At 42.8% G+C, this 13,608-nt stretch overlaps 1 protein-coding gene across 1 annotated transcript in view; it reads right to left on the bottom strand.

Annotated features, from left to right (window-relative positions):
• Positions 1–4,931: 4,931 nt before the first annotated feature.
• The window catches only part of LOC119394623 (mucin-5AC), a 34,675-nt gene continuing 25,998 nt past the window's right edge, over positions 4,932–13,608 (bottom strand). Inside the window, exon 7 of the mRNA XM_037661941.1 lies at positions 4,932–10,921. Within this exon, the coding sequence (XP_037517869.1) occupies positions 10,343–10,921 (579 nt within the window). The 3' untranslated portion in view covers positions 4,932–10,342. The remainder of the gene's footprint in view (positions 10,922–13,608) is intronic.

Genomic DNA, 13,608 nt, shown 5'->3' with positions numbered 1-13,608 from the left:
TCTAGCTGCATTCTTACCTACCGGGAAAATGGTCGGAATTGAATGAGACTCTGGGTGTCCGCGTTTCGTAATTCCATTTGACAGATGAAGCTGGCCAAGTCGTATAAATGACTTCGCGTGCCACAGGGACGTGTTGGCAACCTTATATTTTGCTTCCCCAATGTCATTAGTTGTCGCTGTTTTCAGGGTTTTCGGGGGAAAAGAGGATTTTTTTTATTTTGCTGTTCGCTTTCTTCTTCGCGAATCTGCCGTGGTCCAAGGAAATGGACGGAAGTGGGTTCATTGTCTTGACGGGCATCATTTATTTTCGTCTTTCCCTCTCAGTCATGCCCTCTCGGTTCCGTAGAGCCCCGTATGCCAGCCTTACTCTCTCGTTCGTGCACCGATATTGGACGGCCCATTTCCATTCGCATCCTTCGTCCAGCGGGAAAGGAACCAGTGGCACGTTATTTATGGGCTTCCGAGTAACGGCTGCGTGGTATGCGAAGCCCTCTGCAGCAGGGAACATGCGCACATCCGCTGAAAGGTTGGCGGTGCATTGTTTTACGTCTCCTTCGTTTAAATTAAATGTGTTTGAGAAAAGGTTAGTGCCTGTGTGGTCCCGGCTATTCCTCCTCGCCTGCATAATATTTTTCAGCGTGAGGTTATCAGTAATCGCAAAACGGTACAAAATTGACACATGAATCGACATTCACATACCTAACCCTAGTATTGAAAATTTTACAGATTAATGTACATTCACATATACTTAATCCCAGTGTTACAATTCAAATGTCTGCGCCACAGGGATGTTCGCACGTCATAAATGTTCACAGACACGAAACCCCCACGCCTTACGCAAGAGTTCATCAAGGTAATCCCACAACAGTCACTGGGCTCCTCTTTTATTCGGTTGGTGAAATACCTCGCGCGTCGTTCTGCACCGACTCTTTTTTCTCCATTCCTGTTTATCTGTTTTCTGAGATGCAGCAATGCCGCGCGTGCGCGTGTCTTTACGGTAATCATGTCACGTGTGGCAGTTCTTAAAGGGAATGTTCTTCTGACTAAATCTCGCTTGGCGCTGACACGTTGTTCATGTTCTGCGTATATTCACTTGGCACCGCTCAACTCTTGAATCATGAGTCTCCATGTCGCTCAAACCAATTCTTAAGTCATCCGCAGTCGACTACGGTAAATAAATGTAAGAAATTCATCCTACCAGTTTACCAAGATATTTGGGAGACGTGGCTCGCTTACTTAAACATCTTGATTATTAATATTAGTATGCTTTGACTGTGAGGAATGTCGTTTTCTTTCTTTCGCTCCGTTGCCTCTTTCACCTTTTTATCTTTTTTGCTTCCTTCTGTCATCTTTTATAGCGTTTGCCCACTCTCACCAGCGCAGGGTAGCTTGCCGCTGTAACATCTGGATAACCTTCTTGTCTTTTCACCAATTGTCCCTTCTCCTCCTTGCACATTGATGCTTCGCTGCAAGAATGCACGTTGCACAAAAATGAAAAAAAGGCAAAAAACTCAATTACGTATCAACTTCCTCGTTTCAACTTTCGAGTGAAAGAGAGAAGGGCTCTTTAATTCTTACTCTTTACACCTTCCCTTGGACTTTCGGTGAACGCTAAAACCGCGAACTGTCCGCACCGAGTCAGAGGAGTCTGCGACGCTCCATAGAAGGCACGGTAAACATACGAAGGGAGAGAGCGCGTTTGCAGTAAACGGGAAGTACGGTTTATGAATTATACGACCATAACGAGTGTTTGGGCCGAGAGGATGAGAGCTGTCCTTTATGGGGACAGAGCAGAAGCCGCTTTATTCAGAATCAGAACCCGTTTTACTGATCCGGCTACCTCGCTCTGGCTCCTCAGTACTCGCTCGCGTGTTCGACAGCGTACGGTCCGAATTGAAAATGCACTTTCTTTTGCTTTATATTCCTAATAACCCAGCGTAAGCATTGTGTGTGTGGTATTATCGCCGAAAGCGGCTTTTTAGTCGCAGTTGAAGCCGGGGTGTATGTAGTAGAAGGACGTCGTATGTACGCCGATGAAAGCTGCGCAGGGTGCCATTAAAGGATTAGGTGACGACGGGAACACATCAATTCCCTGCAATACAAAACGTCAATGTAGAGACAGAGACACATAGAAACTCGGTGTGCTTCAAATTGAATTAACTACGCAAATCTTTCAGAAAGCCTGATTGATGTTTTCTTTTCTTTATATATCAACTGAAAAGTTTTTGACAAGTGAAGTATTGTAACCATCAAATCTAGAAAAATATCTCTCAGCGATCTGGTATCTATAGGGGCTGCGGTGATGATATTACGAAGTAATTGCTTAAATGTTCTTTTGAAACTGTTATTTAAATGTGGCGGCTCTCAGAATAATTTTACTTACTTACTTCAACCTTCATTCTTCTAGTTACCGACTGGAAACGTCCTCCGGGGCTAAAAACTGCCGTCAGCAGCTTGACTGGACCCAGGAGGCGTTGTACATGACAGCGCGATAACAGTAAACGTTTCGGTACAAAATTGAAACGTAAATTTGACACTCAGATACATGCTTTACGACAGCATGTTTAACATTCAACAAGATACATTGTTGTGCAAATATATAGCAAGGCAATAAAACAAAACATGGTCATTTTATATGCATCGTTATGCATTAATATATGTATATGTTTTTCACGAGGTACAGCTTCAATTCCTTGCGAGAGAGATTAGTAGCATTAACACGATTATTCAGAATTTTCGGCAAATTGTGTTTAACAGATTGCAACTTAAATTCGGTGCGAAAGCGCGGTACAAACCAAGGTTCAGGGTTTCTGAGGTTCACAGGTATCTCATGGTTGTCCAATGTATCCCATGTACCAGAACCTAGGCTCCACCAAATACGCGTGGTAAAAGTTGCTTGGAAATAAAACAACGCGGAAATTCCGTACAATTTTCAAAGGTGCGAGAGAGTTTGACCTTAAGAGCTCTAAGAAGCGATAAGTGGTTAGCTTACAGATTTCACAACTTTATAAAACAACTTGAGACATCGATCCATTACCGTTAGCTTTTTTTGTAAAGAGCTCTTCCGTTTTGTGAACCCGTCCATTATAGGAAGTGTCTTCCCCGAAACTCCGATCATTTTCGCGAACTTGAAAGTCTACCCGGAGGCTTTTAGGAAGAGTGCGTGAACTACATAAAAGATAACACAGAGGGCTGTGTGCCTCAATCTATAGAAGCTTTAGTGCCTAGCTGGACTAAGGGTGTGGGAAGTGACACCCACGTTCTCACTCATTTTTTTTTCTTCCTGAACACTTACCCGGAGAAAGAGACGAGAATTTAACGTTTGTTCGTAACAAGAAGCGGAAGCAAAGTTTTCACTTAGAAGAACCGGGAACGCGGAGTCAGAAGGGTACAAAAGGGGGTTTCGAAATCAGTTCCAGAAGGAAAGTTCTGAAGGGAACTGATTCGGTTTCCGTCTCCTTTAAGTTTCCTTTCCGAGGTTTGTATCACGCCTTTTTCCTCATTCGTTCTGGCTCTTCTAAACTTCTAAACTGGCCTATAACTTATAACTATAACTTATAACTACAACTTACATCTTCTAAACTGGCTAGTTTAGAAGTTATAATAACTAATATTCTTTTTCTTATCGACGTATTCTATAATAACAGCACTCTAATAATAATAATATCTGTGGTTTAACGTCTTAAAACATATAACAGCACTCTAAACACGTATAGTAGGTGCCAGCTATAATTCGTTATAATTAAAGGGCTTAGCCTAAATATTTCTTTTCGTTTATGTACTTTTAAAGATCGCTACTTATGGCTGGCCTTGTTCGTTTATGTTTCTGTCATTGTAAATTAACGGAATACCATATGGTGAAAAAAAAATCCAGCTCGTTGATGTATTTTCGCACCGTAATACAGCACAGAATTTCACATGCTGCAGCCTAATATCACAGTCGTCACTGTAGTACGTACTTATAAACAAACAGCCTGAAGAAAGACAATAAAAGAAAGCAGTTGAAGATACCGATATCGAAATAATTTTAAACATTTTAGTATTTTTTCACTAAATAGTGACCAGATGCCGCTTTTATGCTCCGCATACACTATTAGTGTAATCATGCTGGCTTTATTTAACATCGAATGAGTAAACGCGAATTTTGAATAAGGTGCACTGTTGTCTCGGGGTATCCAAACTACTCTTCAGCTGCTAACTCAGACAGCATGTTGTCTTTACATAAAGTGTTTTACCGGGCTGGGCGTGTTATCACATAATACTTATGAACTGGTCTCCTCTGAGTTTGCCTACGGTTACGCATGACTCGGTCGGAAGCATTCGCCATTTTTATGTACATTGCTCAGAGTGAGTGCAAGTTATAACTAACAATCCTAGAGGTGTGGCATGTATGCTAAATAACAGAGAACTATGTTGCTTTATCACATATTGAACTTGTCGACATTGACATTGAACTTATCGACATTCACCTCGACATTGAACTTATCGCACTCTGTGCGTTCACTGGAGGCACGCCTGTGATAGCTGTCACGTATCGTCTGGTGTCGCCTACTCTTCGGTAGAAATATGTTCACTGTCTATGACTCAGTGAGTGGCTGAAACTGTTTTAGACACAGGTTCTGTTGTTCTATATGCTGTGACGCAGTTACTGCACCACACGACACGGAATCGAGCTACATCAGAAGGTACAAACTGCAGTTGTGCCCCAGCCTCTTGTGAGAGTGTGCCGCCGTTATCGGAGTGCACTTTTGTGTTCACTGTCATAAAGCTCGTCCCAGTACGTTCTGATAATTTCGGAGAACTGCATTTGCGTTGAGTCACTTGCGTTGTCATGTGCTCTTTGTTGTTCAATGCGCAATTTTTTTGTCTGCTTAGCCTATATGTGTACTGAAAATTTATGAATGAAGAAACGGCACACAAGAGAAACGAAATTGTCAGAAGCAGGATATATATTTGAGAAAAAAAGTAAGCATGTGGTACAAAAACACAAATGCCGAGCGTGACTTCAAAAGTGACAAACTTCTGCTCTTCACATCGTGTTTTCAAACTGTAACGAGAACAAACAGTGGCAACACTCGCAATCCCAAAGCAGTGTCACACTGCTGCGTGCGAGAAGTCAAAGCTGGAAGGTGCAAGGCAGAAAACTAGGTCACGCCCGTAGTGCACCGCTTGCAGCCTTTGTGCCTTTCACTACAGTGTTACATACGAGAGGCCTTTGTGAGAGTGAGACTAGACTTATCGAGACTAAGGGCGCATTCACACTGGCGACTGACAGAGATCGCACCTTGGTCGAGATGTGACCGATTCGGCGAAGCCGCTCATTGACCAATCCTTGAGCTCCGACTGGAGTCGCAAAACTGCTGGACGAATCGGGAGTGCAAGAGCAAAACGCCGGAATAGGCTGAGGGTTCTACAGAAGCGACGACGGGTGTGACGTAGGGCGCGCCGCGGCCGCCGGTGTGAACATTAGTTGCCCGGTGAGTAGGTCCTCCGTCGCCAGTGGCGCACTTCTGTCAGTTGCCAGTGTGAACACCGCCTTAATATTTGCGTCTGGCTGCAGACGAGACAGGATTTAAACTGTAGCAGTGTGGTCACGTGATGGTAATTCAGCATGTACATGCGCAACCATGAGTGTGATATGATCGTTCTTCCTTGTTTCAGTGGGATGCGACTGCACATTTTTTGTTCGACACAGTCAACAACAAAACATGGTCGATCAACATGTGCCAAGTATTTCTAAACAATTGCGTGTTATCCTCTATAACTATGTGTTAGCCTCTAACGATGAACGTGGAGCAATTGTGGAATAGTTGTGTAACTATGTTTTTGACGTCAAATGTGGCATGTAGACCGCCTCTCGTTGTTCACTAGTCAATAATTTTTTTTGTTTGCCCCGGTAGTTGTCAAAAGCACAACAGATCTTTTCAAGTAAATATCAAATTCTCTGCGAAATCAGTAACAAATATGCGAACCACTAAGTGATTTTTCTGCCACACATAATAAACGCAATGCTCCAAGTACAGAATGCGAAGAATGGAGTATCCTTAACTGCATATAAATTAAATTTAATTTTGTTTTATTCAGCCTAAAGCCATTCCGTGTACACTTGTTGTATCATCTGATTACACCCGTATAAATAGTGATTGCAAACAAGAACACACGTTGTATAAGTAAGCGCCGCTGACTTAGAAGATACGCATGTAAGCCAAAATACACGCAAAATTCATGATCAAGTTGACTACGCATTGCAAACAACGTTCAGGAAATCCCTCCAGTTTGCGCGGACCAAGATGTACAATATAAAAATGTTCGCAATCAAAACAACACAATTTCAACTTTATGAATCGTCATACTTAATAGACAGTCACTGAATGACCTCGCAGCATGTCAGCCTGAATTGAGGTTGAGCAGGAAATTCGCCAGAAACACATAGCATGCACCGTTCAGCTGTCACTCTCATTCCTCATTACGAACATACTGATTAGTGAACGTTATAACAGCAGACAGAAACGTCTAACAGTGCCCATGTTATACACCACATGGAGGCACAGAAGAGGTATATACACATTTTTGAGAATTGCTAAACATAAATGAAGTACACACGACAAAATTGTACACGTTTTTCAGCAATAGGCAGAGGTGTAAGAGACACATAAATATAAACAAAAAAATCAACGCGGTTAAAAAAAAACAGTAATCATCTGATCCATCCTGACTAGCTATGTGATAATTTCTTAGAGGTTAGTCTCACACACATGCTCTCTTTTTCGAAATATTTAAACAATCACTGCACTCTTGTCACGGAAAGATGAGGCGTTAACGCTACAAGTTACACAAATGATTATGTTGGCCGATACTTACGTGCCCAAAATATTTATTCTTCCACTGACTGGCACTCGATTATTGTGCCACAGAAATACACGAGAAGAACTAATTACAGATGACTGACTGATTTAGCAGTGGCTGGCCATGAGCGCGAAAAATATGCAAGATGCGGCGACTTCCCCGAAACAGATCTACGACTATAACTTTAGTGTCTACGTTATGCTTGTCAATCTCTACCTTTTAAATACCATTTTATCAAGTGACGAAGCACATATGCAGAAACGCTGAGGAATTAATTTCACATTGAGCAAGGCTGAATGTGACGAGGTTTATTTTTTTTCGGGTGATGTAAACATTTCCCTCCAGAGGGGGAATATGTAACAAAAAAAAATTGCGCGCTGCGCTACTACATTCAGCAGTATTCTTACCGCCGAAGATTTTATACAACTGTTTCGCTTTCTGGCAGTAAATAGGAAAATAGGTATCTTTTTACACATCTCATATGTTTTCATTATGACAATCTTGGAGGGCTTGATCGTGGTGTTTTATGCTTTTCTAGGTAAGAAACTCTGACTTGTTTTATCTCAAAACTACTTCCTAGATTCTCCGGTGAACAGCTACTGTATGTGTTTGCTAGTGGGTGTCATGATGATGAGACAAAGAAGGTAGCATAAAGAAAAAAGGTGAACTACTGAGGCTCCCTCTGCAAAAGTATACAAAGCAATAAATAGCGTGACTCATGCAAAAATAGACTCAAGGATGGTAGTAGCACCTTCCTGCCTTGAGATCTCGGCAAACGTGATTACTACACGCTACTGTGGCTGTACAAAGCATTTATGAGGCGTAATGTGTTCACTGGACGAACGAGCGCTCAAAGTCATTAGAACACTTGCTATGAAAGAATGAAATATAAATAGCTAAAACACACCCGCTGTCAGAAGGCGTGATTTCTTGATTGTAACTCACAATGCGACATGCAGATCATCCAGTTTCCCACGCAGCGGAGGTGCCGGAGACTGAACAAGTAAAGGGACTTCCTCTCCATCAGCGTCACACGGTTCTGGCAAAATGCGTGTTTCATTACGTCCACTTTTTTTTTTTACATCAAGCGTGATGCCCACATCGTAGAGTACATGCTACACGTCCATTACGACTTCAGGGTTCGTAACAGACCGGTTTGTAGAGCTACCGAGTCGCGGAAGCCTTGACTTTTGGTGTCACTTTTGGTGTCACTTTTGGTGTCACTTTTGGTGTCACTTAACTTTTGATGCCAGCGTGGGGAATCCGAAGCGCAAATGCTCAATCACGAATTATTGATCTCTGTGATGCTCTTTCCAGTGCAAACGCGGAAATTTTTGTCACCACATCATTCCTTAGTTGTGTTAGTATTCACTTACACACTGTTCTGCTAAGTAGAAAAATCACATTCGAGGTCTGATTAGTTTGAGACACTCTTTTATGTTAACCAAAAGCCATGCGCACAACCATACAAGTATGCCAGAAAAAGTTCTGCGAACAAAGGACACGCTAAAGATTTTGTTTACCTGTGTTTAAAACACGTTGTTTGGCAACGATAACGCAACGATTCGTGCTTTACAATGTTCACGCTGTCATCGAAAATACAAGAGTCGCATAAGCCCGTAACAAGAAATTTGGAGCTCTACAATGTAGAAAGTGCCGCCATAAAATATGATTTGCTAATAAGTAGATTTGTGTTCAGGACGACAGAAGGTTCAACTACTTTGTAGGGACTTAATCCGGAAAAGGCGAAACTCGCAAACACGGGCGCTAGAAGAAAGAGCCGGACAGCACAACAGACGGTGTTAGTGCTCTGCTTATCTCTTCATATCGTTTCTGCACACATTACCTTCTTTGATGATACGTATGTTCTGTGAGGCCAAACGGACACTATTTGAAGGCCTGCTCGTATGAGAGCAGTTTAGTGTGTTGCTGCCTAATAATAATGAAGCTGCCAAGGCCATTCCACAAGTGTCAGAAGTATTTCAAATTTGCAAGGCGTTGCGGCTCCTCTTTTGTATTATGTGAATTCCGGACTGTGAAGCCTTTTTGTTTCATTGTCTACGAACCCGTCGGGACGTGTAGCAGCACTCTAAGAAGAAAAGTGAGCGTCCACCTCCTAGTAGGCAATACGAGATGATTAGATTCAAGAGGCTGCCAGAAACTTTCCGCCAAGGTACGACAGCGCCAATCAGAGCGGGTCCTTTCAAAGCGGGGCTTTGCTCGAGGAAGCGCATATATTTGTTTTTCTACTTGCAGCGCTGTCTGCTTACTATCAGTCAAATTTTCAACATGTACATTTGAAAAATGTGCAGAATATCATAATGAAACAACATTGCATTTTAAAGGAGGTACAAAACAAATTTTTAAAATAATGAGGCTGGTTAGATCACTCCCGACAATATTTAACATCTGTTTCCACCATTTCTTCATTGCTAGAGAATCGAATTTTCATTGTTACAAATGGTACTGGCCAATCAAGAAATTACAATGACAGTCAATAAGATAACATATAAGTAAAGATTTCTATTAGCTACCTCAGGCAAAAAAGGCCGCGATGATATATTTAAGTTTATTCTAAGTTGCACTAATTTCTTTTTCCTTCGTTCCGAGAAATAAAAAAAAATACAGCTCCTTCACTGCGAGAACTTGTCGGTTAGTTACTGGCGGGAACGTAGGAGGGCAGCACTAGGTCCCATGAGTATTCGTGAGTGGACAAGGCTGGCGACAAAAGCAACGGTGGCGCCGCCTCGGGGTAGGAACAATCAGCACCTCTCCGGAGCCGGTTTGCAACAAACAGGACTAATGGCGTACGGTGCGTGGGGAGGAGAGCTCTTCAATCGGACCACTTGAAAAAGTCCAATCGGATGCATTGCTTCGAAGGTACAAGCCTAACATATTTAAAAGGAATTCCGGATTCACAGAATAGCCTCTTATCTGTCATCGAGAGACACAGAAAGAGGTGGAATTTTTTCGAAGGGCTTGTTTCATTGATACATACATCCAAATAAGTCCAATGGACAATTAGATTAAGGAAAATAGTAGGGGAGATTCATTGTTGCCCTTAACTCTAGTGTACCAATTACGTCGTAAATTGAAATGAATTAAAATGGACGAAAAAACACCCTTTACGTCGCAGGATGGAAGTTTAAAAGGTTGTGGGTTCGGATCCCACCGATGAGAAGGGTGCGTTTTCATCCGCCTTAATTCACTTCAACCTACGCCATGATTACTACACTACAACTATTAATGCCCTCTACGCTTCCCTTGGCCTAATTGTCTGTTCGATTCATTTGGTCGAGAAACACGGGTAGCACGTGGGGGCATTCCCGAGTCCGCTGTTATAAGCAGTTTCTGATTTTAGTTTTCTGTTCTTTCACACGGGGCGTAAATGCGCCAGGCGGAGAATTGACGCGGAGTTCTGCAAATGGTGCGATTGAAGCCCTCCTCTGCCTAGTGACTGTGTTGAGCCTGTACAAATTTGCACGTGCGCGTTCGCTCAGAAGGCGGTGTCTCGAGCATGCAGCGGCAGCTTGTTGACCAGAACGCCCCACTTGTTGCGCCACGTGTCCTGCGCATTGAGAGTTGCCTCAATGGCGGCCTTCTCTTCGAGCTCCCGCCTGAGTTGCTCGTCTCGCTCGATTTCCGTACGTTGCTGCTGCTGTAGCTGCCGCTGCTGCCTTTGCTGCTGTTGCTGTTCGTGGTGTTGTTGCTGCTGCTGTTGTTGCTGCTGTCGCTGCTTCTGAAGTTTTTTCTCTTTTTGGCGCTGCCGCCAGTGTTGTTCCAATGTTGACGGTACCCGCTGCCACCAGTGCTGTTCGTGCCTTTGCGTTTGTTGCTGCTGTTCGTGTTCGTGTGCCTCCCCTCGATCGTGCTGCTTGTGACGTTGCCACCAATGTTGCTGATACCACTGTTTTTGCTGCTGTTCCAGTTCTTGTTCGTATGTCTGCTGTTTCTGGCGTTGCTTTTGCTGCTGCCACCAATGTTGCTGATAGCGCTGCTTTTTTTTCTCTTCCTGTTCCTTCTCTAGCTGTTTTTGCTGGTATTCGAGCTGAAGCTGCATTTGGTATTGCTTCCGCTGTATTGAAAACAAAACAAAACAAGAAACTCATCACAAAGAGGATCACCATTTTTATGTTCTGGGAAATGAAAGGACAACTACAGAATGCAACGTTTTTTGCAGACCAGAAGTGGTAGCGCATTTAGACATTCTAATTGAAATATCTGGCAAAAAATATCTACATGTACAGAAAGAGAAGCATTACCTCGATATCCTCCTACCATGCCTGCATGAAAAGCAAAAGATAAGAATAATAATAGTGAATATCGACAGTGCACATTAAGCATGAGACGTAAGAGGCAGATTATCAGCCATAATACAAACTACAAAATATTTCACGTGGTGTGGGGAAAACGCACTCGTCTGGGCAGAGGCAGCAAGCGCGAAAAAAAGAATGGTAGAACTTTGCTTTTCATGCGAAACAAAATTTGTTTTGTTCAATGAAGTCGCGATCCTTATGGAGGTTCTCTTTTTTCCATACAAGGCTAATAATATTTACGCCGACGGTTACGATATATGTACTCCCTAATGCAAAAATCTGAGCGCAGCTGTACGCATGTTTTGATTTGGCGATATACTGAGGCAAAACATTTGATAGAGGCACGTGTGTAGGTACAGTCGCAGAGTATTTTTATTCTTAGTTTTATCATTTTTGAAACATTTCTTCAGATTTTTATTCTGATTTATTTTTATTTTCGTTGCGACATTCTTTTGTTATTAATATTTTTTTATTCCCTCTTTATTTTCTGTTTCGCCGGCGAAGTTATCAAAGCAATCCAACTGGCCTCAGCAAGAAAAGAGCTGCGTCGCGTGGCTCGAGGCGGGCGACAAAGGCGCCCATGTCGACGGCCAACTAAGGACGACGTTCGATGTTCACTTTCGTGCAAAAGCTGTGTCCACCACGTTTGATGTTTCAGCTTTAACTTGAAGTTTCGCGCTAGGCCAGCAACCAGTGCACATTACGAGTAGCTTTGTTCTCTCTAGATAAGAATAGACACGGTGGAATGTCTCTTACAGCCCACGCTGATTGGATAAGTCGACTGTGATGGTTGGGCCCGGTTCGCTGGCTCACCAGTTTTATCCAGTCAGCACGCGCTTAAGTAGCAAGACCACTTACAGTCGGTCACAACCTAATGATAAATACAAGCTCCATCCCCGCAAGTGCGGCGCGCCTGCGATCCATCTGTGCAAGGGATTCGTGCTAGGTGATTTCCGTTTTAACCGCAAATACTTTTCCTGTGCTAAAATAAATACAGCGCATATTAACACTTCAAAGTTAGTCGTTCCTATTCGAAATATTACGTTTGGATGAGCGTATATGTCTGAATGTCTGCTGAAATTTGCAAGGAAGTTCAATTTTCGATCGAAAGCCAACGACACGAACACGTGTCTGTATGGCAAAATCAAAGACCCTAAATACGTGAAATATGGCTGATGTCAAGTAAATGAGCAAATACCATTCGACGGGGCATATATACAAAATCTCGCAGTGTGGGGACTGCGACGGCTGTTGAAGGAGTTACACTTATTCTTAACCCTTCGTGGGGCAGTGGGGCTCATATGTACCACTTTTTTCTTTGCCATGTTCTAATTTTTTATAACACAACCGCTGACTCGATTGCTTTCAGACTTTTAGTGCGACCGCGTGGATGTCCTAGACAGCGGTTTTGGTAGTTGTTTTTATGGTATTCGCAAGGCGCCAGCACATAACCGTGTTACAAACGAACCATTCCGCTTGCACGCGCAGTATCATTTTTTCATCAGATTTTGGCGCGCTCTCCACCCGATTCAGCATTAGCGGCAAGTTTGAAAAGTTTATTTCATACTCATGAGTGCCTAAATGTGCTATTATAGTGGTTTTATTCGCTCCTACCCATACAGTTTTCTCAAAACTTTGTGCAATGCAAAGCTGACAACCTTTCAGTGATTTCCGAAAGCGTAGCCAGTCTAACATTGTGTGGAACTCATTGCAGTGCCCAATTTTCATACTGCTTCATGCAGGGAAGTCTCTTCCAGTGGAGGAAGCAGTTGAACATCGTCCACGTACAAAAATTAGACTGTTGCAGGCATGTCCAGTACCCACATCTGCTGCTCTAGTGCAGTTAGCAAGTGGATGTAGAATATGTGTTTAGTCGAGCTTTTTTTTTTTTTTTGTGACAGACAGTAGGTATTTGTAGGCTCTGTCCTTTGTGATTTGTAAGACAGCAGCAAGTTCGCATAAAAAATAAAAATACTTTTTTTTTCTGAAACGACTGTCCTTCAGTGGTCAGTGAGACACATATGTCCCACTTTTCAGATACATACACTCATAGAGCAGTGGGACGCATATGATGTCCCACTTTTTTCTCGAAAACCCTTTACAACAGAGAGCTCAGATTTTGCACATAAGAGGCTGATAGAAATGACAATGCCGCGCTCAATAGGTGGCGTGCGTTGTACGTACATTATGCCTCATAAAGGGTTAAGTTGTAACTGAGTATACGATTCATTCTAAAAAGACAGGGCGTGCAAACACGGACACAAGAAAGAAGTCAGGACACCACAAACGGCGTTTGTGGTGTCCTGACTTCTTTCTTGTGTCCGTGTTTGCACGCCCTGTCTTTTTAGAATGAATACTTACCAACTAGCTCAGCTCTCTGTTATTCTGAGTATACGAGTAGTGCACTCTTAAAGAATGCTACTCCAGGCCTGTCTCTGTTTTTTTT

The sequence above is a fragment of the Rhipicephalus sanguineus genome, chromosome 5, assembly GCF_013339695.2.
Source record: "Rhipicephalus sanguineus isolate Rsan-2018 chromosome 5, BIME_Rsan_1.4, whole genome shotgun sequence".
Taxonomy (NCBI): domain Eukaryota; kingdom Metazoa; phylum Arthropoda; class Arachnida; order Ixodida; family Ixodidae; genus Rhipicephalus; species Rhipicephalus sanguineus.
This window is presented reverse-complemented; position numbering and strand designations above follow the sequence as displayed.